General features: G+C 39.8%; 4 protein-coding genes across 6 annotated transcripts; 2 read left to right on the top strand and 2 right to left on the bottom strand.

The window, feature by feature from the left end:
* Positions 1-362: 362 nt before the first annotated feature.
* acer2 (alkaline ceramidase 2) lies at positions 363-10,572 on the bottom strand. Its single transcript, XM_037259581.1, has 6 exons — positions 10,237-10,572; positions 9,842-9,956; positions 7,957-8,098; positions 7,348-7,485; positions 2,959-3,096; positions 363-2,226 (listed from the first exon to the last, which is right to left on the bottom strand). The coding sequence occupies exons 1-6, from the start codon at positions 10,348-10,350 to the stop codon at positions 2,040-2,042; spliced, it is 834 nt and encodes a 277-aa protein (XP_037115476.1). The 5' UTR covers positions 10,351-10,572; the 3' UTR covers positions 363-2,039.
* Positions 10,573-11,143: 571 nt separating this feature from the next.
* On the top strand, positions 11,144-13,928 carry rps6 (ribosomal protein S6). The gene is made up of 6 exons (XM_037259587.1): positions 11,144-11,236; positions 11,803-11,934; positions 12,251-12,461; positions 12,912-13,058; positions 13,269-13,426; positions 13,794-13,928. The coding sequence occupies exons 1-6, from the start codon at positions 11,231-11,233 to the stop codon at positions 13,887-13,889; spliced, it is 750 nt and encodes a 249-aa protein (XP_037115482.1). The 5' UTR covers positions 11,144-11,230; the 3' UTR covers positions 13,890-13,928.
* A 486-nt stretch (positions 13,929-14,414) lies between these two features.
* On the bottom strand, positions 14,415-19,123 carry LOC119127616 (perilipin-2-like). 3 transcript variants are annotated; one of them, XM_037259609.1, is made up of 7 exons: positions 18,996-19,123; positions 16,475-16,501; positions 16,098-16,293; positions 15,672-15,754; positions 15,302-15,543; positions 15,087-15,220; positions 14,415-14,823 (listed from the first exon to the last, which is right to left on the bottom strand). In XM_037259609.1, the coding sequence occupies exons 2-6, from the start codon at positions 16,490-16,492 to the stop codon at positions 15,202-15,204; spliced, it is 558 nt and encodes a 185-aa protein (XP_037115504.1). In that variant the 5' UTR covers positions 16,493-16,501; positions 18,996-19,123; the 3' UTR covers positions 14,415-14,823; positions 15,087-15,201. The 3 variants fall into 3 exon arrangements, with proteins under 3 accessions (XP_037115504.1, XP_037115512.1, XP_037115495.1); XM_037259617.1 differs by having other exon boundaries at positions 18,911-19,045; XM_037259600.1 differs by lacking the exon at positions 18,996-19,123 and adding an exon at positions 18,866-18,942.
* Positions 17,652-24,162, top strand: LOC119127551 (WD40 repeat-containing protein SMU1-like). Its single transcript, XM_037259577.1, has 12 exons — positions 17,652-17,734; positions 18,291-18,501; positions 18,800-18,952; positions 19,041-19,157; positions 19,285-19,404; positions 19,704-19,823; positions 19,920-20,036; positions 20,393-20,520; positions 21,072-21,198; positions 21,509-21,670; positions 22,395-22,547; positions 22,715-24,162. The coding sequence occupies exons 1-12, from the start codon at positions 17,709-17,711 to the stop codon at positions 22,811-22,813; spliced, it is 1,533 nt and encodes a 510-aa protein (XP_037115472.1). The 5' UTR covers positions 17,652-17,708; the 3' UTR covers positions 22,814-24,162.
* Positions 24,163-24,676: the final 514 nt, after the last annotated feature.

Below are 24,676 nucleotides of genomic sequence, written 5' to 3'. Positions count from 1 at the left end.
TTCCATGGATAATTAATTGACTCAAGGAGTATAGAATTATAAAAGTATTTACATTCAGATATATTGTACCATTATTCATCAAAATGTGTGCAATAAAAAAAATTAAAAAAAGATGATCCGCAATATGTTGAACGGCTTTCACATTTGCTTTTTCATGGTATTTAAGTGCGGCTTGAATTGAGTCACCTAAATTGTCTTTTTAAAAAATCTTTTCAATTACAACAATACTGTACCTGTATCCAGACGAGAAAATGGCACTAGAAAACAATCCCTTGGCTGGGTTTATTAAGTGGAAAAACTCTGCCTCATAGTGGTCAAAAAGTATTATTCACCGACAAATGAATTAAACTCCAAGCAAAGGATGTGATAGTCATCATTGGCTCCATTTATTGCATATAATAAAGTACCAATATCCTATTACAAATGTTTGTTTACAAAACAGCATAAATTATGAAAATAAATAATTCTGTGCTGCGGTCTGCGTTACAATGGGGGAAAAAAAAGATCAACATAAGTGAAAATACACCATTTACTGCTTTGTGAGTGCACAGTGTGCACTGCAGTTCATTGAAAACTACACAATCATGTATTCTTCAGCTTCACAATGAGACATTGTTCACATTGGCAATACTGTATTTCTGGAGGATACAATAAAAATATAGTATTTGGCAATACAAATGTACATGCAATATCAAAACCATTCATAGTAAATATGCTGTTATTTAAATTATTTGGGGGTTTAAATATTACTGTAATGTCAAGACTACAGTTTCTGTGGAAAACCTTCATTTTTCCACTCATGTGCGCATGTGAGTTTTCTCACATGGAATACAATCATTTGAGGTGAAGCATTTGTTTCTTTTTAACATAAGCTTTTTAGCACCCACGGTTCCCTTTTCAAATTCAACACAGATGATTTTTGGCAAAATAATCAGCCTTAAACTGGACATAAAAAATATGTAATCTTTTTATGAACTGTAATTTAATAAATACATCCGTTTGTGATTTAGGGGAAATAAGACAACTCTGCTTCCCTTAAGTGAAAATAAATACCAACACAGCAAACAATTATGTGCTGTACCATGTTTACAAGAGAGTTTTACACTTTGGTTTTCTTCGGCAACACACTATCCAGTATGATTTAGGCTTTGCGCGCAATTCTCATACATTTACTAAGCTTATAGTCAAACATTGTGTATCTGGACTGAATAAATAAACTCCAGAAAATGAGACACGAGTTGAGATTTCTGCTGTTAAATAAAAAAACAAACACACTTCAAATATAATATAAAACAGTAACAAAAGCATTTTGAAAGTTACCTACAGCTTAACAATTACAATGAAATACTGATGCTTGACCTGAAATGTTATGATAGTGATTTTCTGTTTGTCCATTCCGAAATCCAATCCATTTTGATGTCAACATTCACTTTTTTTTTTTACATTTTGGTTATTATGGCTCTTCATTCATTAACATACAAAGACATCATTGGTTAATAAAGTACAAGAGTATGATTCCAGTCAACCACATTATCATGCTGGTAATAAAGACATCACTGGAGGAGTTGCAGTGAACTCTGAGCAGCTGGTTTTCTATGATGTAATAATCACAGTTGGTGTATCCAGTGCATTCTTGTCAGCAATGCTGGTTTCATAACGGCCAGAATGCACCGATTAGATGCAGGGAGTTTGTCAAGGCAATACCAAATCCTAAACATTTTTGGAGTTACCACACCATGTGCAACACATTTAATAAAGCGGAAAATGCATCATCCGTAATAATATCATATCACATGCTCTTCCTGGCAAGCTCCATGGCACGTTTGAAACGCTCATCAGAAATGTCCCCAAGTTACGTTGTTTGTGGCACGTTTGTTCTTTTGACTGTGCTTCAGAATAAACTGCAGGTAATAAATACCACTTCTGTGATCCAATCCAAAATACTTAATGAAGGCAACTGGTCCCGGCGAGGAATCTTTTCGGAACATGGCCTGGTGAGAAATGTTAAAGTGCAACCAGCTGGGCAGTCGTGGATCACCTTACGTCACCTTGATAGCCGATTTCTTGTGGACAAAGAGGAATGAAACGTAGGGAACGCCAATGAAGGCCCATTTCTCATTAGGCCAGAACATAATGACTGGACCTCGCTCCGGGGCCTCGCTAGCAACGTCAAAGTAGGCGAAGCAGACGCAACCCAAGTAGGAAGCCAGACAAATGAGGATGTGCCTGCAAGAGTGACAATTGTGAATAGAACACAGACAAGTACAAGAAAATAGAAAAAATAAGATAAAATAATCAAATATAAAAATCTATATCTTATTCCGTTTGGGGTTACAGGTGGGTAGCTATGGGAACAAAGCAACCTCAAACTGATCATCTCAGAGCTGAGGCACAGAGATCGACAACTATTGCAGGGTTTATAAAAATGTTGGATTTTTCATGATTTTGTTTTGCTGTAGTTTCTACTTTTGTTTTTAATTCAGTTAGTTTTAATTCGTTTTTATAGCAATTCTGTTAGTTTTCATTTTTCACAAATGCTTCGGTATAGTTCATGTTTGATTAGGTTTAGTATTAGTTTTTTTTCTAAATACATTTGTATTTGTCGAGTAATTATTGTGCAATTAAGTAAAGCAAACTACAATTTTCATGACTATTTTACCTTCGTGATTGTGTGTGTGTGTGTATGTAAATGATGTACACAAACGTACACTGTGCTGCTGCTTGCAGACACAATCCAAAATTATTTCTATGCAATCAACCTAGTCCCTAGTTACAAACAGACAATGTGGATATGCTCCACATAAAATTGCTGTTTTTGTGTGTAAACCAAATATTTTAGAATTAACAAATGATCACAGAATACATCATGCATTTCAAAGCTGCAAGAAATACTTCTAACTGCAACTCCCAGACTCATATAGTTGTTTTGGTTTCTTGTGTGCTGTTATGTGAACTTACCAAGCACAGTGTAGATAGGGAAAGTTGACAGATGACCACATTTCACAGAAAATCTTGTCGCTGAGCCAGCAGAGCAGAGCTAGAGCCCACCAGATCCCTGAGATCAGACCCAGCTTGAACACGCGTGGGTTTTCACACCTGCCACAAATAAAACAACATTGACTAAGTGTTTCTGCAGGATCTACTATATGGCTTGTTAGGTTATTGCCCCCAAGTGAGTTGCTGATTTTTAAAAGCAATCTTTTGCAATTTGTAAACAATCTCTTTGGAATCATTTGGCCTCACAATTTTCCAAGCATACAGACATGGGTGGTGTGTTTCAGACAACACGGAGCTTTGTGTTCCCACTTGACAAATCTCCCAGATGGTTCCCAGACCTCCCAGCTGTGTTAACTGCTCCATTTTTACTGTCCATTCTTGAGTGTTAAACTACAAATGAACAGCTCTCTTCTAAAGAAAGTTTTTTTTTTTAAAAATATTTTATATTTTCATATTTAGAAGAGAGCATACTAGATCCTCTGATCTAGTTCTCTGTATATACATATGTGTCCTTGCACCAAGTCAGTGACCCTGAGACTAATCCACAATGCTGTTCATACAAAACTATTCTTAGTTGTGTCCTTAAGCATGCACATTGCATACACTCATAAGCCCGCTGCTGGCTGAATGGCAGTCACTGTGACGCACTCATGCTCACTGACAAGCTTCGCTTCGAGGAGAAATTAACATTGAGGGGACGCTTCCACCAAAAAATGTTGAGACAAAGTTTTTCACTACTACTTTAAAATGAAGTGAATTGGTTCAACCAATTTCTTGGTTTCATTAGGTTCTTGACGGGTCATTGTTTTGTGGTGTTATATCACAATATCTTGCTCTTAATGTCATTACTAATTTGCCAAGGTCATTCTCACACTTTTTCCAGCCTCCTGAATTTGGTTTGGTCATTGAGTTTTGTTGGACTCACAAATTTGCTAAAACTAATGGTGTTAGCCTCAAATAAGTACTAGTATGTACATATGTGCCTCATACATAGATCTGCACATTAATTGATAAGTGTAATTCAATGATGAAGAAAATTCAAATCCATACTACCTTGGTGGGGTCACATTTGCTTTGCAATTCATACTCTTTTTTTTTTACATTAGGGACTCAAATTGGTGGCCACCAAGGGATCTTCTTAGTCCCCATGGCATCCAAATTTGTAATAGCCACTGGCCAAGCATGACATGAGGTGTCTCACTTGCATTAGAGCAAGTTAATTGAAGCATACCTGTTTAAAGTTATGAAAACAATTATGTATAATTTGTTTTCCTTTAAGTAACAATGCATGTTCCTTTTTCTTCTATTCAAATCATTTAGATTATTTGGATTTCAAAGTTGACACCTGCCTATGTATTGTGCTTTATTCACTAACTGGCAATCTATAACTGGTCATGTATTTTTTAACTTTGTACTGTGTATTTTGTGAATGTCTTCCTTTTTTTTGGTCCAAGTAGATTGAGATGCACAAAGATTTACTGTATGCACAAAAATGCCAATGAATCTTGATTTTAAATGTAATTTGAAATTCTGAGAAGTATATCGGGTGCACCACACTAAAAAAGGATGCAACATTTTGATAATGAGAGCATGAAGGGACACTTCAGTAATGTTCTTACGTTAATTATGAATTAGTCTACTATTTGAAGAGTTTTGGCAGATAGGAGAGGCTACTCTCGGGCAAAAGGAAATACTGTAGATTAGCTGGCTTGTGATACTTCCTCCCAAAGGGAAATGTCTTCCGTTATGTCACATCGGATAGCGTCTGGCAAAAGCCAGTCAGCAGCATCTAGCGTGGCTTTTAGGACATGTCAACCGCTACAAGCACTTCCTTCCAACAAAGCAAATGTGCCAGATCCATTAGTTCTCAGTAGTAAGTCTCTAATACAGTGACTATCAGCTACGACAGAAGCATGCAAGATAAGAAGCAGCACCAGGACTTGTTTTGAGGAGGGGGCTGCTGGTGAAATTCATGAACGTGTGACAGTTGGAGGTAGAGATAAGTGGTGAAAAGGCTGGCATGTCTATCTTGGGTGGAGGCTTAATGAAAATCTGGAGGGAGGAAAAATGGGAAGTGACAAGGAGACTTCATGAAAGAATGCTGTACTGACAACATACAGAACCAAAAACTTCATTATTATTATTATTCGTGAGGATTGCTTTCACACCCAAATTGCAGTAAGCTATTTGCATTACTTTCATCTCCATAAAGTCATGGGACTTCTTTATTTCTCAGTATTCAAAGCAACAACAACCGTGTTAAATTCGATTATTTCGAGGGATAATGAATTTCATCAATCAAAGGGCAAGTGGAGAGTACAAGGCAAGAAGGAGACCCCTTGAGATTTTTCCTGCTTAATTTATAATCCACAAATGCAGAATTGGAATACAGTGCTCAGAAAAGTGTGGGCGTATAAAACATACATATGTATACGCACACATACTTGGTCAAATATATAACTTATACGATATTTTTTTTCTTTACTTCCCCCTTAAGGGTATCTCATTCCGAGACACAACGATCTATATCTATGCCAAAGTCCTTTTTTTATAGGTCATTTATATTTTTTGTTGGATTAATTAACCTATGATTCAGGTTATTGCCCTTACGATTAGTCATTTCATGGTGGAATGGAATGTTATTTACATCAATTCCTGGTGGATGTGACGCAAATGAGGGGAAATTAGTCGCACTGTAAAAGGCAAACAAACAACAACATATCACGTACTTAACAAAGGCCAAAGTCAGAATAGGGCAGGAGGAATTCTCACCCAACAAAAACAAGCCGCCTCCGTGAATGACTGGCACCAAAGATAATGTCAAGAATTATTATCACGTTGAACAATAGAAGACTTGGTGTCGGAAGAGTAGTCATGGTGAGTGAGTCCGACAGTAAAAGGAAACAACTCCAAATTGCAGAGTCAGAGGGAAAGGCTGCAACCTGGCTTGTTATGTGTTTTCAGAAACATTCTTTCACATCATACCCCTCTGTAATGACTTTAGAACAGGTCACTCGACAATACAAGTACAGAAGGTCAAATGGGGGCGAGTGAATGTACTGCTATCTGCAAGATGACATTTGCCCCTTGTCAGTACACAAACATACAGTAAACACACACACACCCACATACACAAAGAAAAACAGCCATTGGCGGAAATGTGTTGTATCTGCTGCCGTTCAAGTGTTTACAAGTTACAAACTGATGGTCTAATTTTAATGAGCCAAGAGTTTTTTTTTTTTTTAATCCTAGTTGACATGAAATTTACGTAACAGGGAAATTTTGTGGACAGAGGATATAAAAAATGTCAAAAAACTTATTCACAGACAAACAATACTAACATTGTGATATACACGCAAGACCAAAGGTTGGTCTGAAGAGAGTTGAGGGTGTGTAAACGAACACCTTAAACTCTGCCTGGACAGATCAGTCAATCACAGGGTGACAGCAGTGAAGGGGTCAATGACCTACCAACTTGCTTCTCATGAAGAAAGGTTCCTTACTCAAGAGACTTTTCCACAGTGGCTGCGCTAGGAACAGCCCTGCATGATCTCTGTTCAGGCTTTCCAAGAGTGGCCATGACAAACTGCCAGAAAATCCTCGATTCTAATCAATCTGGGACTCGTGATAAAAAAATAAATACATTTCTAACAGCTTGTCCTGCACAGTCGGACTGTTTCAAAAGATGTATTTTTGCCATCACTTGTGTTCTGTATTTGTTTTTATCATCTTGTTTTGGCAGGCTCGGAATTCACACCATCGTCAAAGCATTTGCAGAGTTATTACACCCACTCGTTATTGCATTAACTAAGAGACTCTTTGGGACATTTCATTGGATTTGTAATAAGCAAATCTGATTATATAAAACACCAGTTCACAACCTCGTAATTCATTTTAGTTTGAAACACTTCCATGACCTTTGGCTAACCTTCCGTACTCACTGCTCTATAAACATGATGGCAAGCAGTGCTTGAGTTGTCCCAGTAATATTTATGACATCGTTCTTGGTTATTACCGCCCATGGATCCCTAGGGAAGTAATCCTGCTTTTTTACCTCAAATATTTTCCTTAGCTTAGTTTGACACAGCCCTATTTGCTGGTTGCCTTTCAACATTGAAAAAATACAGGAGACAATTTGAGAGGAGACTTGGGGCAGTAAGAAAATGGACTCCTGCAATCGATTGTGGTGGAGAATACTTCAGTCTCTAGTGATAAAGCACAGCAACAAATGTATCCTACAAAGTATCTGTTCCTGCCATTAGGAAAGTGTCAAGAGCAAGAAGAGCCTTTATCAATCATGACTTCAGATGCATTTAGCACAAGTGTTACAAATCCCAGTGGACAACTGACCTTTTAAGCTCGGTGATAAGCAGCACCGTGCATGGGATGCCCAGAGTCATGAGCGACAAGGAGTTCACGACTGGTTTAACAAAAGCCAAGCCGGTAGTGATTCCTGACAGGATGCCGATAACCACTTTGAACCTCGACCTAGAGCAAAGAGCAAATCAAACTTAGATAAAAAAGCTTTTTGTCATGACAAAAACACTGTTAAGGGCTGTTGGGTACCTCAAAATCTTTCTACAGTAAAGTGACAGTCTATAAAATAGATCTGCATGGGCAATAACAGCAACCACAATGGCTGTGTGACAATGGAAAGAGAAGTAAGGACATGTGATGCAGCTTTTACTGGTGTCAGCTATCTTAGGCCAACCTATTATTAAACTGACGGTTTGACAGCAATGGATATGTCTTGTGACAGAATGGCAAGCATAAGCCATAATACGGTTGCTGCTTAATACTAATTTAAGATCTGAAATTCAATCTGTCTAAATAGAAAAATGGTCCGCAAGAAAAAACAGGTCTCTCGTTCCAGATACCGAGGAGTAACAACAGATTTTAATATCAGTTTAAATTTTCTAAAGTTAGTTTATGAATCATCAACTATTCTGATGGCCATACCGATCTCTCCTGAACATCCTGGGTAAGTATCTTTTGGGGAACCACATGGCTATGGCACACATGAGCACCCACAAAATGGCCAACTCATCCAGCATTTGGCCCAGGAAGCTGAGGGTAGCGTGAAAGTATGTCGATCCAATACCTACAGTGGGAAGTATAAAAAGAAACATACTCATTAGAATAACAAACTGTGCCAAAAAGATTGGATGTGATGTATATTAGAAGACGCCACTTTTCCAAACAGTCTCTATTGTCTCTTCCCAAGATAAGAGTTGAGATGCGGACCATCTGATGTGTCAAGATCAGAACAAAAAAGATTGCATTTAAAAGAATTATTTTTCACAAAAGTATATACCTATATCGATTCACTTTATGGATTCCACAAAGGAAATAATGGAATATTCTTGGCACACAATCCATTTTAGATATAAACCCGCCCTGGAATCCACACCGACTTCAGAATGGAAGGAGGGGGTTACTGTCGGTTAAAATCAACACTGAGGGAACAAGGCACTGTAATTCCTCTCCAACGTTGTTACATGCAGAGAGGCACCATTTAAGACTAAAGACTATTGAGTCAAATCTATTGAAATCAGACCAGTCTTCTTCCAACCAATGATTAATCCTTGTGATTATATTACATAGATTTGAATGATTGAGGATAGCTTAAAGCTGCAGCTAATGAGACTATAATATCATGACCATAGAACTATTATGTAACCTTTTCCTAGTACAACGTGACCAATGTGCATATGTCTCTGTCCTGGCTACTCAGTACAAAAAGGGCTAAGTAAGCACCAACACTGGACCCTAGCTTGTTTTTTGTGCGTTATTGATTGGTATAGTGATTGGTATTCTGTCTGTTGACAGGCTGCTTAGTATATTCTTAAAGAAGTCACGCCAAACATTTTCTTGAGACTTGTATGCACAGCCACTGGACTGCATACAGATTTATATTGCATCTATGGAGTCTGAATTAAGCAGAAAAATCCAGCCGTTTTTTTTTTTTTTTTTAAATCCATCTCAGGGGTCACTTGCTGTCAAATGCTAATGACATCAAAGTGCTTTAAGACCTATCCCACTGGCGATCAACTGTGGATGTTGGCAAAAATAGCAAAATGCACACTCGGGGTCAGTCTGTCAGGGTTTGTTCAAGGTCGCAAATGTTCTTAAACTGTTCGTCAAACGTTTCAGTATTTTTTTTGTCCTGAACATGCTCAAATTTTCGTTGCAATGAGTACATTTGAAAACATTTGTGACCTTGAATGCATTCACTGCCTTCAAAAACACTTGACTTTTTAAGTGAGATAGGGTCTTATGGGCTCAGGGAATGACCAAGCATGGCTCACCCAAGCTGAGCCATTTGCACTGTGATGTCATTTTTATTGACAGCAAGTGGCATAATAGCCAGCGATTCATATTCCACAAATGCAATACTAAACACAATACTGTGTTTAACTGCACAGAATATATTATTTTAAAGAATTGTAAAGAAATTATGGAGTTGACTTCCTCTTTCAGCAGCAAGTAGACAGTAGCAATGTGTTTGGTATGCATCTTTAACTTCTTTTTACACCTGTATTAAGAACTTTATAATTTTGGGTTTACTCGTATACATTAAATTCCTTATATATCTACCTTTAGCTTTCAACACAATTTCCTTTCACTCAGGATAAACTGTTCTTATTTGCTGAAACTCCATTGCAACCTGACTTGTTTAAACTGCTTATTGTGTCATCTTCTGTCATGAATTTAAGCTTCAATGTAAACTGCATATTTAAATGCATATTATAAAAGGTGTTATTTTGCTGAGGTGACTAAATGCTGGCACAGAAGATGGATCATTATCACACAGTAAAAGATCATGTCACTCAAGCCAACTTACCCACCACGACCAGGAGGGTCCAAATGAGGTAAATCCCACTGTTGAAATGTGTGGCATATTGGCGAAATAAGCACATTAATATGGGCGGCAAAACAAAAAACAAAATGTTGCTGATCTGAAATGACAAACAAAGGGAAACCCATGAAAAAAAGAAACACACAGGCAGATGTTTTCCAGCGTGCAGGGCCTCTATACTAACATGTGTAACTTGATGCTGCAGCCGAAACGGTAAACATCAAGTCCCCAAAGCGGTAGTTCAATACAAAGAAAAACTCAACTACAAACGTGACAGCTGTTGATGGAAAGCCGATCTGCGTTAATATGCAAAACAAAACAAAACAAAACAAAACAAAACAAAAAAACCCGCACGGCTTTTACAAAGATTGCACACTGACCGTGTTGTAAAATTCTGCGATGCCTGGATAAATAAGGTAATTGCCTTCACACCAATCCACATCTGAGCTGCCAGCCTGCAAGTGGTCCCAGAAAATCAGATCAACGTTACTCATGTCTGGACTAGTTGCGCTCAAGGGAGAGACAACGATGTTGTCGTCCCGCCGCGCATAAACAAAACACGCGAGATGAATCCGTTATGTCTCGTCTTGGGTCTCCAGTAAATTTATGTACGTGGCGAGCACATGCACATTGCATGCGAATTTTTTTCCAGACTGCCTTATAGCTATCGTCTGTGCCGTGACCTGACTAAGATTACTGTTCTACGTAACATTCAACGTCATCGCGTTGACACTTACTGTGTATGGGGACAAAGATTACTTGCTCTCGGTTGGAGAGTGCAGTCCTATGCAAACAAGTAGTTGTTTTTTGGAAGCAAAAACGTCTTTATCTACTACCTACAATCAGTAGTAATCAGTCTGTCAGGAGATCAACTTATCGTCACCTAACTAAATTACCATTCTATATTGTTCGTACTATATTGTCATAAAATTAATATAAATACAGATCTATACAAATATCATTCATGGTAACTGTGCAAATACACTGCAGATTGATAATATATGCCTCATGTTGCTTTACTGTCAAATGTCTAACACCAAGGCTTGAATTTATTAAAAGACGGACGATGGTGACCGTGAGAGGAACTATCTTGGCCTAGCATACCAATGAACAATTAACCTCTGGCGACGTTGAATTGAGCCTGGTTGAAACGTCAAATATTAAATTGAATTCATTTGACTTGTTTTCGACTATATGCATGCACTGCATATTTATTCATAAAACATATTTTTAACGTTCTTCATTTTGTTGCGTTGTTCAGCATGACAATATTTTATGTGAGATATCGCGAGAATATCTCAGCGCTATGTGAGATCCTGGAGCGGATATCCGGTCTCTTTTTCGTGGCGGACCGTCGTTGGGCCGGTTTGCAAAATGAAGGTACAACGTTTATTCTAGCGTATACTTTTGTGTAAAACAAATTTCCCCAAAATAATACCGTAAATGTAAAGAAGTCTTAATATGAAAACAAGTGGTCCTAAAAACGGTGGCAATAATACGCTCGTCGCTGAGGATGCGTTTTGATTGTAGCGCCAGCTAGCACTGTGGGTTGTCGAGTAGTGTGGAACATGGCTAGTCACAAATCGAAATGTGCACCTACTCGAGATCACTTTGACGCAAGTTGCTAAATGTGCGTATTCGCACTATTTATCCGTCCTAATTCTAGGCCGTTCCTAAGCCCTGTTAAACGCTAAAATTGCTGCTGGTAGTGTATTTTCAGGTATGGCCAACTTCATCTTAATTACTTGCTGTGAAGTTAGTAATGGAAGGGCCCATTACTAGCTAGCTACAGGAGCTTTCCTCATCGAACATTTTAGGTCCACATCTTAGCTGAGTGGCACAAAAGTATTAATATTGGAATCTTAGCTCGTAAAATTTGACGTGCGCACTCGTTAAATTGTCTTGCTTGATGTCAATGGTCACTAATGCACTGTGTTGTCTTGCAGCTCAACATCTCGTTCCCCGCCACTGGCTGCCAAAAGCTTATCGAGGTGGATGATGAACGCAAGCTGCGTACCTTCTATGAGAAGCGCATGGCCACCGAGGTGGCTGCTGACCCCCTTGGAGATGAGTGGAAGGTAAGTTGTAATATGAGTTGCTCAAACGTGATTTGGAAATGTGTGCGGTTACTGTAAATGTGGCTCACCACGATTACTTTCTGACTGACCCGTAGTCATTTAGGTGAAACAGTGTGTAGCCAAAGAAGCCGTAGAGGACTCACCAGATGCGGCCAGACCTATACAGTGGCTGGTTGAAACTGCAGTTCTCTCCCATTGCATTGTCTATTAAACTTATCTTGAGTTTATTTTGAAAATCGGTGGTTTACTGATAATTTTGTATGCATCAGAAGTTGCTTCATGACTTCATTACCACCCCATCTTTCCTTACTCTCAGGGTTATGTGGTGCGCATCAGCGGAGGGAATGACAAGCAGGGCTTTCCAATGAAGCAGGGCGTGCTGACTCAAGGCCGTGTGCGCCTGCTGCTCAGCAAGGGCCACTCTTGCTACCGTCCCCGCAGGACTGGCGAGCGCAAACGCAAGTCTGTCCGCGGCTGCATCGTAGATGCTAACCTCAGTGTTCTCAACTTGGTCATTGTCAAGAAAGGTAATGTTTAAGGAGTGTGCCTCATTCAAGTGCACAGTCGGAACGCACTGAATGGTTAAGTTGGAAGTTTGAAATGATGTATTGTTGTTAAAATACCTGAACTGATTATTCTATGTAGAATTGTTTTCTGTACAATGTCAAATAGAGAAAAATGTGCTGCTAGTCAAGTAAATGTCAAATTACGGAAACTCTTTGGAGGGATGCTCGTGGCACACCAGTTGGTCCTTTCTGACTACTCCAGTCATTAAGGAGGGATAGTGTGTGCCAAAGGAACTGTAGAGGACTGTAGAGGATACGACCAGCTCAAACAATGGCTGGTTCAAACTGCAGTCCGCTCACATTAACAAATGTTTGTCAAAGCTTTGACTGTGCTTCATCCTAAACGGAGAACTGTTTATTCTTGAATACCGCACCTCACCTTGAAGAGACCTTTTTATGTCCTCCCCACAGGCGAGAAGGACATCCCCGGGCTGACCGACAGCACCGTTCCCCGTCGCCTTGGTCCCAAAAGGGCCAGCAAGATCCGCAAGCTCTTCAACCTGGCCAAGGAGGATGATGTCAGACAATATGTTGTGAGGAGACCCCTGACTAAAGAAGGTCAGTCTCCTAGTGTTGCCAGTAAATTGTGCTGTGATCATTCAGTGAGACAATAAGAGGCACACATTTGAATTAGTGGTAAAGTATTGGATCTAATTTCGCACAATGCTATTGCTGCATGATAGTGCGAGATAAGTGACTGCTTATGCGGGTGTTGTCAGTCTTTTCCTGTGCATGCATTCTCAGTGGCAGTTGACCTTGTCTTTTCAGGCAAGAAGCCAAGATCGAAGGCTCCCAGGATCCAGAGACTGGTGACCCCTCGTGTGTTGCAGCACAAACGCCGCCGCATTGCCCTTAAGAGGAAGCGCACCCAGAAGAACAAGGAGGAGGCATCAGAGTATGCCAAGCTTCTGGCTAAGAGGATGAAGGTAATCGTCAGGGCATGCCTCATCTCTTTAAAGCTCAAATATTCATGCATTACTCCCATTAGGCACTCGGGCCAAACTTGACATTTCTGGTCGGTTGGAGAGACTGGATCACTCACTAAACTGCTCCAGCTCTTTTCAACCTTATTTACTTTTTAATTACAACCAATAAGAATAGTGTGATTAAATACTTTTTTACAACCAATGTCATTCATACTCAGACATGCATTCTGTGCAGTATGCAAACATGTCGTTTTGGCACAGTTGTGTCCTGTGATGGAGCCGTTTTAGTGCTTCACATTTTGATGCTGTATAAAAGTTCCCACTCTATTGTGAGACGTTTAATTGACTTGTGTTTTCTTCTCACCAGGAGGCCAAAGAGAAGCGCCAAGAACAGATCGCCAAGAGGCGCCGCCTTTCTTCTCTCAGGGCATCCACATCCAAATCAGAGTCTAGCCAAAAGTGAACTCAAAGTCAAATAAAGTAATGTTTGGTCTAAAGGCAACTGTTTCAGAGCATAATTTCAATTGTTGAATACTGTATTTTCCACACCATAAGGCACACTTTAAAGCCTTTAATTTGATCAAAAACCCAGAGGAACGCTATTTAATAAGGTGCACCTTCTTTTAACCCAAAGTGCCTTATGATGTGGAAAATACAGTACATACTTTAAACTACATGACAAAGATAAATGCTCTAAAAGGGGATGTGGACTTAATAGTTTAGCACAGGGGTGTCAAGATCTGGCCTGCAGGTCATAATGGCCCTCAGAAGAAAACTATAAAAATGAGTTTCACACCCCTGGTTTAGCAGTTCCGAATCTGTTGGTGTGGGTCTATTAAATTAGTGACTTGCGAGGCCGCTCTCGACTTACATCAATAAAGCTAATTAGCACCCGTGTTAATTGAGGTTACCAAACTTATAAAATTATTTTGTCAAGTGCAAGTCAAATGTATTTTTTTTTTTGCTGCTCTTGAAAATAACAAGTTGCTCAATTTTAAATTGCCTTTATTTACATAAACTTGTACACCAACCACTCAGTGAAATCAGTCAACGATGCCCACTCCTTTTCCTGATGAGCTCAGTCGGCTCTCAATCACAGACATGCTGGCGGGTCTCCTCGCTCGCCAGTTAGAATTTGGCTGGGGACTATTCCTGCTGCCCCCAAGTGGAGTTAGACTTGCCTCTGGTGGTGCGGCTGCACTGTTGCGCACACTATCTTGGTTGGAGCCGCTCTGTTGGGTGACTCTTAAGTTGTACATTTCTGTGAAGTAGAAGAATGCTGACACTATCTGTTGCTGTAGATTTAATGGGAGCTGCTCCAAACTCCATGTCAGGGCCAGCCAGCTTGACTGCAAGATACGACGCTGACCTGAAGATGTGGAAAGAGCCTCCATGATCTGCAAATTAAAGAAAATATGGTAGTTCTCTCCTTAGCAGAAGAAACATGCTTTTTTGACATTTTGTGGACATCATGTTTATATGCTAATACGATTGAGTTGTTCATAAGTACACATAGCAAATCAAGTAATATGTGTAGAGTGCAGTGCTATTCTACACAACTACAATACTAAGCAAAAAACAGCATTATTGTGTTTATGGAGAATGTCTTTTGCCTCCATAAAACCCTGTACATTTTTTGATGGTAAACCAAAGTAAAGACCTGAGCAGAATGCATCTTGGCTCCGGCCAGCTGGATAGTTCTCCTGCACAGCGTGATGGAAAGTGTCATCAGCCGCACCGAGTACTTCCTCTCGTACGCAGCTGCATTAGAACCTTCAACTAAGACGACCTCTTCTATAAAATCAGCATAAATTACATTTCTGTTTAGTATCAAGCCACAATAGAGTATATTTTGATTCCTACCCACTCAGCCACCTACTTTTGTCTTCCGCTGGAGGTGGTAGCATACGATTCACCAGAGCTTCAGATACATTCAGTGCAGAAGTCAGTCCCATGCTGGACGCAGTGACAGCTCTTCCCACCAGCGTCTCATCTGGTTGCTGCACCCTCACCATGATACCTGACACTGCATGCTGCACACAGTCCACAGTTCCATGTGCCACAATGGTCACCGCATCCTGCACCTCCAGCACCTTAATCCTAACATCATCCACAAGCTGGGACACAAACATCAAAGTAGGACATTATTTTAACACATTCTAAATGGGGGGAGAGGGGGGTAAATAAGACAGTATTAGTTAAAATGCTCAGAGACCTCATCAAAAAGAAATATTGAATGCCTAACCTGGTCAGTGGGTGTGTGCAGCACAGGGAAGGTTGCCTCTAACCAATCCAGACTTTTGCAAGCAACATCATTGGCAAAGGAAACTATGAAAATAGACAGTAGGAGGGCATCAACCACTTGCCTAGATCTCTAGTTTCTCTTCCAAATGCAAACAGACTAAACCAGACCGACAATAACCTATGACTCACTATAAACCAAAATCAGACAAATTTAGCAGCTAACAGAATTGCATTGAATTATGTTGTCTTGCCCTTTAAACGAGCTGTTGAAATTTGCTTGCAATAATGCTGAATTCGATTTTCTTCTAAGTACGGTCACTATGTACGTTTGCAAATGAGTCCGTTTGTGTTTTCTTTGTTTATGTCCGTATTTTATTTACTTTGTTCTTTTGTTAAAAAACAACAACTTTTCTTTTGATTCACACACCTTGCGGTTTCAGCTTAGAGATGACTGGTGACACTCGGCGAATAGCCGTCGAACCCAACACGGTCACGCTGCTCTCCAGGCCCTCACAAACACGTTTCAGTCTGGCGTCGCTGCTTTTGGTATCCGTGTACAACACCGACAGCCTGGCGTAGGCAGAGCGTACCAGGGGCAGCTGGGCCACTCGAGCAGCAGCGGTCTGCGGCATACGAACAAGACATTACACTTCGACTGCAATATAAAAGAGTCACAATTGGAAGCCGACAATGTCAACGTGTGCTGCAGTGAAGCTTTCCGAAGCAAAGCGTGGTCCTAAACGTGACACCAGTGAAAATGTTTCAAGCAGCAAACGAAGGGTTAATAAAGTGAATTGAGCTCACCTGTTTGTCTACCGACATGTTGGCTACCTAAAAGCACAGAAGGAACAACATAAGAACATGACAGCACGTTAGGGTTTTAAAGATTTAGCCAAACGGAAATAGCCACTTCCTCATCCTATTCTAAACACCAATTATGGGAAAACTTTGTCGTCACGTTTCGGCGACTGACCAATTAACGCCAACTTGGGTCTCGTTAAGTTGTAGATCTCGCGAGATGAACACACAATTTGCGCTGTTAGAATACCCCGCATATAAATGCGATTGACAGTCAAAGTGAACAGACTTTAGCGTTCAAAGGCCATATTTGATACACATTTTCCAATAGGTACGCTGTCATTTTACGTACGCTTTCATTGGAGATAAGTTAAAGAAAAATAATGTAAGTGTGTTTTAAATGGTGGACAAATATTTTACACACAATTTAGATGACCAATCTGAAGGAAAACAGCTAAATCAATGCAACAAATCGTAAATTACGATAGAATAAAATTGTTGATTGGCAGGACTGGTGAGCGTAAACAGTTGTATTGCCTCCTAAACGAGATACATACATAAATCTTAACGAACACCAGGAAGACAACATAAAAAACGGTGAGGTTTTTGGACAGTTTTGCAAATTTCTATCATTTCATTTTAAATCTGTCATCAGATTCAAACACTGAACCCCAGAACTTCGAGGCAGATGTGCTAACCACTATTTCACTGTGCTGCCTTGTTTTCCCTAATTGATTAAAAAGGTAAATAAATAACATGCATACATACGTATTGCCTATGGAAAAGTGCATTTCGGGTACGCTGCATACATACATAAAAATCCATTCAGATTTAAGGAATTCATTTTGTTTAACATATCACGTTTCTCTCCAGAAGATGTATGTTTTGGGCCCCGTGTACGCTTTAAAACACGTGGGATGTTCCCGCGTGGTGCTGATGCTGGATGTTGATTGATGGGGCAGCATCATCGAAACGTGCTTGGCCAGAATGTGTCGGTATGCGTCAGGGAGGAGGGCGGGGTGCAGCCGCTCGGTCTTTTGTATAGCATTTTGGGGTGGGGTGGGGGGGGGGGGGGGCTGGCGGGATGGGGGGTCGAGACTGTTGTTGCAAGCCGAACGACACGCACGAGTAACACGTGCAGTGGGCGGGGCCTCGATGGACCAGCTGCACGTGGCTTTGACGAGCGCGCAGTCACCACGCACTTCAGTCTGTTGCAGCATCTGCAGAAGATAACGTCAGCATGGCTATGGAGATGGAGCCCTCGGAGTAAGAAAACATTTGAATTAATTAATTGAATACATTTAACTCATTCGCCGATTAGGGCACCTTGATAATTGCACGTTACATCTTTTTTAAAATGCGGTGATATTTGCAATATTATTTTTACTATTCAGTTTGAAATGCAGCTACTTATTCTTTTTGATGAATGCCAAAGTCCTCATTTGGTGTTGTAATTATATGTGCAGAATGATTATGCTGCGAGGAGACAAGGTTTTATATGCATGTGCCTGTTGACGTAAAGCGCCAGCCTGTAAGCTTTTGATGGTCCATAATTACATTTCATTTGCTTCCTTTGGGGAAAAGCGCTCTAGCGGATTTTCTTACAATGTGTTAAAAAAGGTTTAACGAGCACAGTTGGCTTAAGAGAAGAACATCAGCACCACTCGGTGGCAACATGTGATCCACGTGTAGAATTATTATTATTCCTCTTCTTGTTATAATTTTTGTGCAATTCATCATACAAATATTAAGACTACAAAAATATGTGGCCCAAAACTTAACACAAACAATGGATTTCTCAAGTTCTTCCTTCTTTCTGTAGTGTCATTCGCCTTATAATGCAATACCTGAAGGAGAACAACCTCTACAGGACCTTGACCACGTTACAGGAAGAGACAACAGTCTCGCTCAACACCGTGGAGAGTATCGACAGCTTCATCGCAGACATCCAAAAAGGCCACTGGGACTCAGTCTTGCTAGCAATTGAATCCCTCAAATTGCCTGACAACACACTAATTGACCTTTATGAACAGGTGACTTTTGATTTTTCTCAGAAACAAGAAGAAATTTAAAATCACTTCTTCACTCTTTAACTCGGTGAAAGAATGTCTAAATATTGGGTTTACAGTGGTAAATTTCATTGTGGCTTAGTTTTTATAGACATTGTATCCTAGACCAATTAATTCCACGATGTTTATATGATTGTGGTTATTTGCTCACAAAAGGATACTGAGCTGTTCTTACTCAATTTGGGTCATTTTTAAACAAGTAATTTTAAAAATGTACATTTTGAATGTGCAGTATAATTTCCTGTTAAATTCACTCCAACAGGTGGTAATGGAGCTGATTGAGATGAGGGAGGTGGGCGCTGCTCGTTCACTCCTCAGACAAACCGACCCGATGATCATGTTGAAGCAGACCCAGCCCGAGAGGTACAGCCACCTGGAACACCTGCTCACACTCTCCTATTTTGACCCGCGTGAGGTGAGTCCAATCCAGGTTGCTGCAGCGCAGTGAAACAGCTCACAGGTATTTTGGTAGAGGGACACCTTGGTCTTCCTTCCTTTTGCAGGGATACCCAAAAGGTAGCAGCAAGGAGAAGCGACGCAGGGCCATTGCAGAAGAGCTGGTGAGGGAGGTCAGTGTGGTGCCGCCATCACGCCTCATGGGCCTCCTGGAACAAGTCGGGGTAAGTATCCAAAATCATTATTGAACACACATTGCGATGAATACACACACATAAAGTTAGGCATCATCGACTTTTGGGGGAACTTTCAGGATGAAGCAATAATGTAAATTTGTTTTGTTTTTTTGAGTCGTTGAGACTGAACTCACCAGAGAGCCTCTCACCTGAAATGACCATCGAGAGCCCATGGAAAAAGGACATATATGCAGAGAAAGAGACTTTTCCAACCCAACTGTACCGTCACATTAAGGTAAACAACACTGTATGTATTAATAATAATTGAAAATCTGGAAAGCTGTGCTCACAGGCTATAATTGTGACTTGATGCATTTGTTGCAAATCAATTTTTGGCATTATTTCATGTGACCTTCAGGCACTCTGAGGGCAAAGTTCACTGGGCACAAAAAATGAATTAGCAGTGATAGATTCAGATAAAAATGGCTAAAAAACATGTGCTTCAGAAATGAGCACAATTAATTTTTAAAAAGTAATTCCTACAATTTTGTTATATAAAAATCAAAATTAAGAAAACTTTGATTTGATGTGCAGTTTGGACGTCGGTCACATGTGGAATGTGCCCGTTTCTCTCCCGATGGCAAATACTTAATCTCTGGCTCGGTGGATGGATTCATTGAAGTGTGGAACTTTCACACGGGCAACATAAGCAAGGTAAACGCCATAAGTGGCACTAGAGGTCAGCTGATCTATTTGTCTATGAAAGACATTCACACAATCTATCCTCTTTTCTACGTGTATTCGATTTAGGATTTAAAGTACCAGGCCCAAGACAGTTTTATGATGATGGACGATGCAGTGTTGTGTGTGTGCTTCAGCCAGGATTCAGATCTACTCGCCACCGGCGCTCAGAATGGAAAAATAAAGGTACAGCCATCGATCAAGTATTGTAATCGTAATAATAAAAGTAGTAATAATTTTCCGTGTCAATAATGATAATCTCTCATGGCTAAACTGTTCGGAATCACTGATTTGTTGTGTATCATTGCTAGATATGTATCGCACTGTCAAAATACATCAACGCCACAGCAGGCAGAAGGTTCCTTATTATTTTATGGACTTATTTTATGAAACCCTTCTGCGTATGTCTTTGTCAAGTCAAGTCAAGTCAAGTTTATTTGTATAGCCCTAAATCACAAGCAGTCTCAAAGGGCTTCACATAGACAAAAATTGACAATTATTCTCAAAGCATCCCCTGATCTTAAGCTCCCTTTGTGCGCAAGGTGTGGAAGATCCAGAGTGGCCTGTGCCTGCGCAGGTTTGAGCATGCGCACAACCAAGGTGTGACCTGTCTGAGTTTCTCCAAGGACAGCAACCAAATCCTCAGTGCATCTTTTGACTGCACCATCAGGTGCATTTTTTAAGCTATTTCATTACAACAAAATACAAATTGGACTGGGATCATTTACAAAGGGAATTCTCCATAAGTTCACAAATACCATCTTTGCTAATTGTTGGCAACCAAGTGATGAGCATTTTTCAACTGACAGTTTTAATAAAACACACACATACGCACGCACACACACACTCAACAACAAACTCTATCACAATGAAGAAGTTGGATATTTCTATTTCTGTCTCCAGGGGTGTGTGGGCTGAGCCGTTCCCCTGTCGCCAGCACATAAATTTGCGTGGGGGCAGTCGAGACTCCATGTGCTCAGGAACAACACGTGCTCCACCATGCGCTATTCTAGGAGTCACAAATTTCTTTAAACCTAGACTGAATGCAGTGAATCAACAGGCGCTTTTTTGTCACAGCCCAGCTTGACACTGAAAAATTTAAACAAAACTCCCAGCTCAGCAACATATTTTGTCCATTCTTAAAAAAAACTAAATGTCTTCTTGAGATGAAGATAATTGTTTGTTGGTTCCTTTCATGTTTACTTATTATGTCTTACTCAGGATCCATGAGCTGCGTTCGGGCCAAACACTGAAGGAGTTAAATGGACATCTGTCGTTTGTGAATGATGCATCTTTCACACAGGATGGATTTCATATCATCAGCGCATCATCGGACGGTACTGTTAAGGTACAGTGGGCGATCAGATGAGACACGATGCCACCTTGGAGTTTTTGAACGCATAACGCAATTAGTGTCATGCAGTTTCACCATTTAAAAAAAACTTTATTCCAGTCACTAAGCAGCGTGAATGGAAAGCTTTTATTAAAACAACTGCACAATTATTATTGGATAACTTAAAGAGACAAATAAATGCAAAAAAAAAAAAAGAGTGCGAAAAAAGTGCTGGCGCTGATGTTTTTATTGATTTATTGAATTACAGTTCATCTGATGATTGTTTTATTTAATGGATGATTACTATTGTGTGTGTGTATTTTAGATTTGGAACAGCAAAACTTGTGAATGCATCCACACGTTTAAGTCTCTGTCGCGGGCTTCGGATGTCCCTGTGAACAACGTGATCACTCTTCCCCAAAATCCACAGCTCTTTGTGGTTTGCAACCATTCCAGCACGGTTGTTGTCATGAACACGCAGGGTCAGGTAAGAGGGATCACATCACATCATACAGTTATTTATATTGAAACAACTCACACTGTCTGTATGTATAGAGTGACGCAATTTGTTACCACCTGCAATAATGTGTGCCAAAGCAAATGCTAAAAACAAATCCATCTTTACAAATATTATTGGTTAACATGTTTTGGCAATTTTTTTCATATTCAGATGGGTTTTTTTGCACCTACTCTGAGTCTGCCCATGTTATTCTCTATTTTTACATTCAGTAATATTTATGATTTACGGGTTAGGTTCAGCAACAGGTAGATTTTTTTCTTTACCGTCACAATATAACAGTAAATTCATAAAATAATAAACTTTTTGCATAAACTTTAATTGGTCAAATTTAAAAACTAAAAGTGAATCTGAAAAACATAGTGCTAGAAAAGGGGATAAACATTTTTGAGTTAGTGTCAAAAAATACATTTAGAGACACTTAAATGGATCTTCAAATTTGCTGTTGACCAGTGTAAACAATTTTTGCAGTCAGAGAAATATTATGTTCATTATTTTTAGTTTAATTTGCAGTGACTACATCATATTGAAAGCTTTCTTCTTGTTGGCCCTCTCACGTAGTCAAATTCAACGTTAGTATATTAGCTTTGAGTATAATAGAAATCAACGTGATAAACATTTTGGTCTCAGTCAAAACTTGTCATTTTTTTTCCATGGAGGGTATTATGAGTTTCTTTGCTTGGTTCCTTCTCAGACTGTCAAGACGTTTAGTGCAGATAGAAAGTCGGGAGCAAAGTTTGTGTGCAGCGCAGTGTCCCCGCGAGGTGAGTGGATTTACTGCGTAGGAGAGGACTTGGTGCTCTACTGCTTCAACTACGCGACAGCAAGACTGGAGAAAACTCTGACGGTAGGCCCTGCGCAGAATACTCGTTCATGATCAAAAGCCCGCAGGGAACATGTATGAGCATTATAATTTACTTAAATTCAGGTTGCCAGCGTTATGTAAGAATTTGGGACGACTTAACCAGAAAATATATATGGCTAGAGGAGAATGTGCTTTTGTGCCCACTGCAGGTCCATGAGAAAGATGTAATTGGCATCACTCACCACCCACATGAGAATCTGATTGCTACTTACAGCGTGGACGGCCTCCTGAGGCTGTGGAAGCCTTAGACTGATGACTCAGGGTCTTGGATGATACGGAGAATCTCACACGTGATGTTTGCATCCCAACGTGCAACGAATACTGAATTGAGACACGACACAAACCAGACGAACAACTAATCACAATGAGTCTACTAAAGGTGCTTTTATGCATCAGACCATACAGCATACAGACAGATATACTACTAAAGTAGAATAGCTGATGCTGGAGTGGGCTCACCTTGTGACTGACTGGTCCTTTTGCCTCAACATCACAGCGTACCTAAGATGGACAGGTGGATGCAAAAAACTAAAAAAAATGGAAGAAATATAATATTTTAGGATTATAGTGCTGGTTAACATATGTAGCAATCTTGTGAACATGTAAATATGGCCCAGGAGCTGCAGTTATGATCTTCAGGCGATCATATATTCTCAGCATTAAAACAATAATACCCTTGTCGAACGGGTTTTTCATGGGCTCGCAAGGATTGACAACAATTAAACCCCAGATAACCAATATCACATTAAATGAAACTTGATTGGCACCTGTATGAGTTAAGAAAAAAAAAAAGCTTCACTGCAGGTGAGAGAAGAAAAACGGACATAGCTAAAAGAGAAATATTGTGGACGTAGGTTGCCAAGCTCATCTGACAACAAAACAATGAAAACGGATGCAGCATTTCTGTGAGAACTCTTTTTACTACAGTGATCAGATGACTTCTTTTCTAAACAGATGATTTATTCATGTATTTACATTTAATGGTTGTATCGTGTCTATGAACGCTCAATCAAAGTAGGTCCTTAATACTAGTAGTGCCTACTTCATAATGGTTTCAATTTTGCCAGCACAGTGTAAACTCACTCATTTTCATCTATTTTGTATTTCGATATGAAAATGCATGATGGTGAACTGCTGTGACAATACTTTTACAAAACAATGTCGGTTCTTTGTTTGGCCGTAAACAAACAGTATCAGGAGTATAATAATGCATTATATGTAATTTTTTGTTTCTAATGCACTTTTGTAAATGTTTTTGTATCTGGTTTTTTTTCAGTATTGTCTCTTTCTGCATGCTACCTCAGTGCTAATTATTACTCAGATCGAGCTATTTTAGCATTTGCATGACAACAACACTAAAGTCTCCGTGAAGCTCCAGTGACGCACGTTGTATGAATATCGTACAGTACGTACAATTAACGTGACGTCACGTATTACTCTTCTGTAGTACAAACAACTCTCAGTAATGTAAAGGTGCAAATCATACTGTATTTCTTTCCTATGGTACTGGCAGTCATCTGCCATTGTAAATATAAACGTATGTATCTCTGCTTGCCACTGTCAGAAATGAGAATCAGTAAAATTCCCAAAATCTTCCTTATAGTTGTTCGTGTTTATATGGATAATTGCTTTTTTTCTTGGGTCCCATTAACACATGCAGGCGTGCATTGTCTTTCACAGTAGCTTTGGCGCCATCTACCGGTTAGACACTGTTGTAAACAACTTACGTACAGTGCTTTAGTGTCTTTGAAACCTTTATTTATTTTCCTGAAATGTTGATAGTCACGAATATTCTCAAAAGCAACTACACCAGCTGCCATTACGTTAAAATTTTGTAAATATGTGACTCATTCCTTACTTGTACCTTGCTTTGAAGTTAATGATATATTTATGTTTATACATTTGCGGATTAATATTGGAATTATAAACGCTCTTGAACCTATTCTTTGCCCGAGTATTGAGTACTGCAAAGTACCTACCAGCTTTTAAGATGCGCTCATCAGGATGTTGTAGGGCTGTGGAATGCTCTAAAGTTTCGTTCAAGACTTCAAAATGTTTTCAAATGGATGGATTGTTGTCAGTGTCGAGAAGCTGTACGCTTGCCTGCACGC

This window comes from Syngnathus acus, chromosome 1, assembly GCF_901709675.1.
Source record: "Syngnathus acus chromosome 1, fSynAcu1.2, whole genome shotgun sequence".
NCBI lineage: Eukaryota > Metazoa > Chordata > Actinopteri > Syngnathiformes > Syngnathidae > Syngnathus > Syngnathus acus.
The sequence above is the reverse complement of the archived record's forward strand: the minus strand, read 5'-3'. Positions and strand labels throughout refer to the sequence as shown.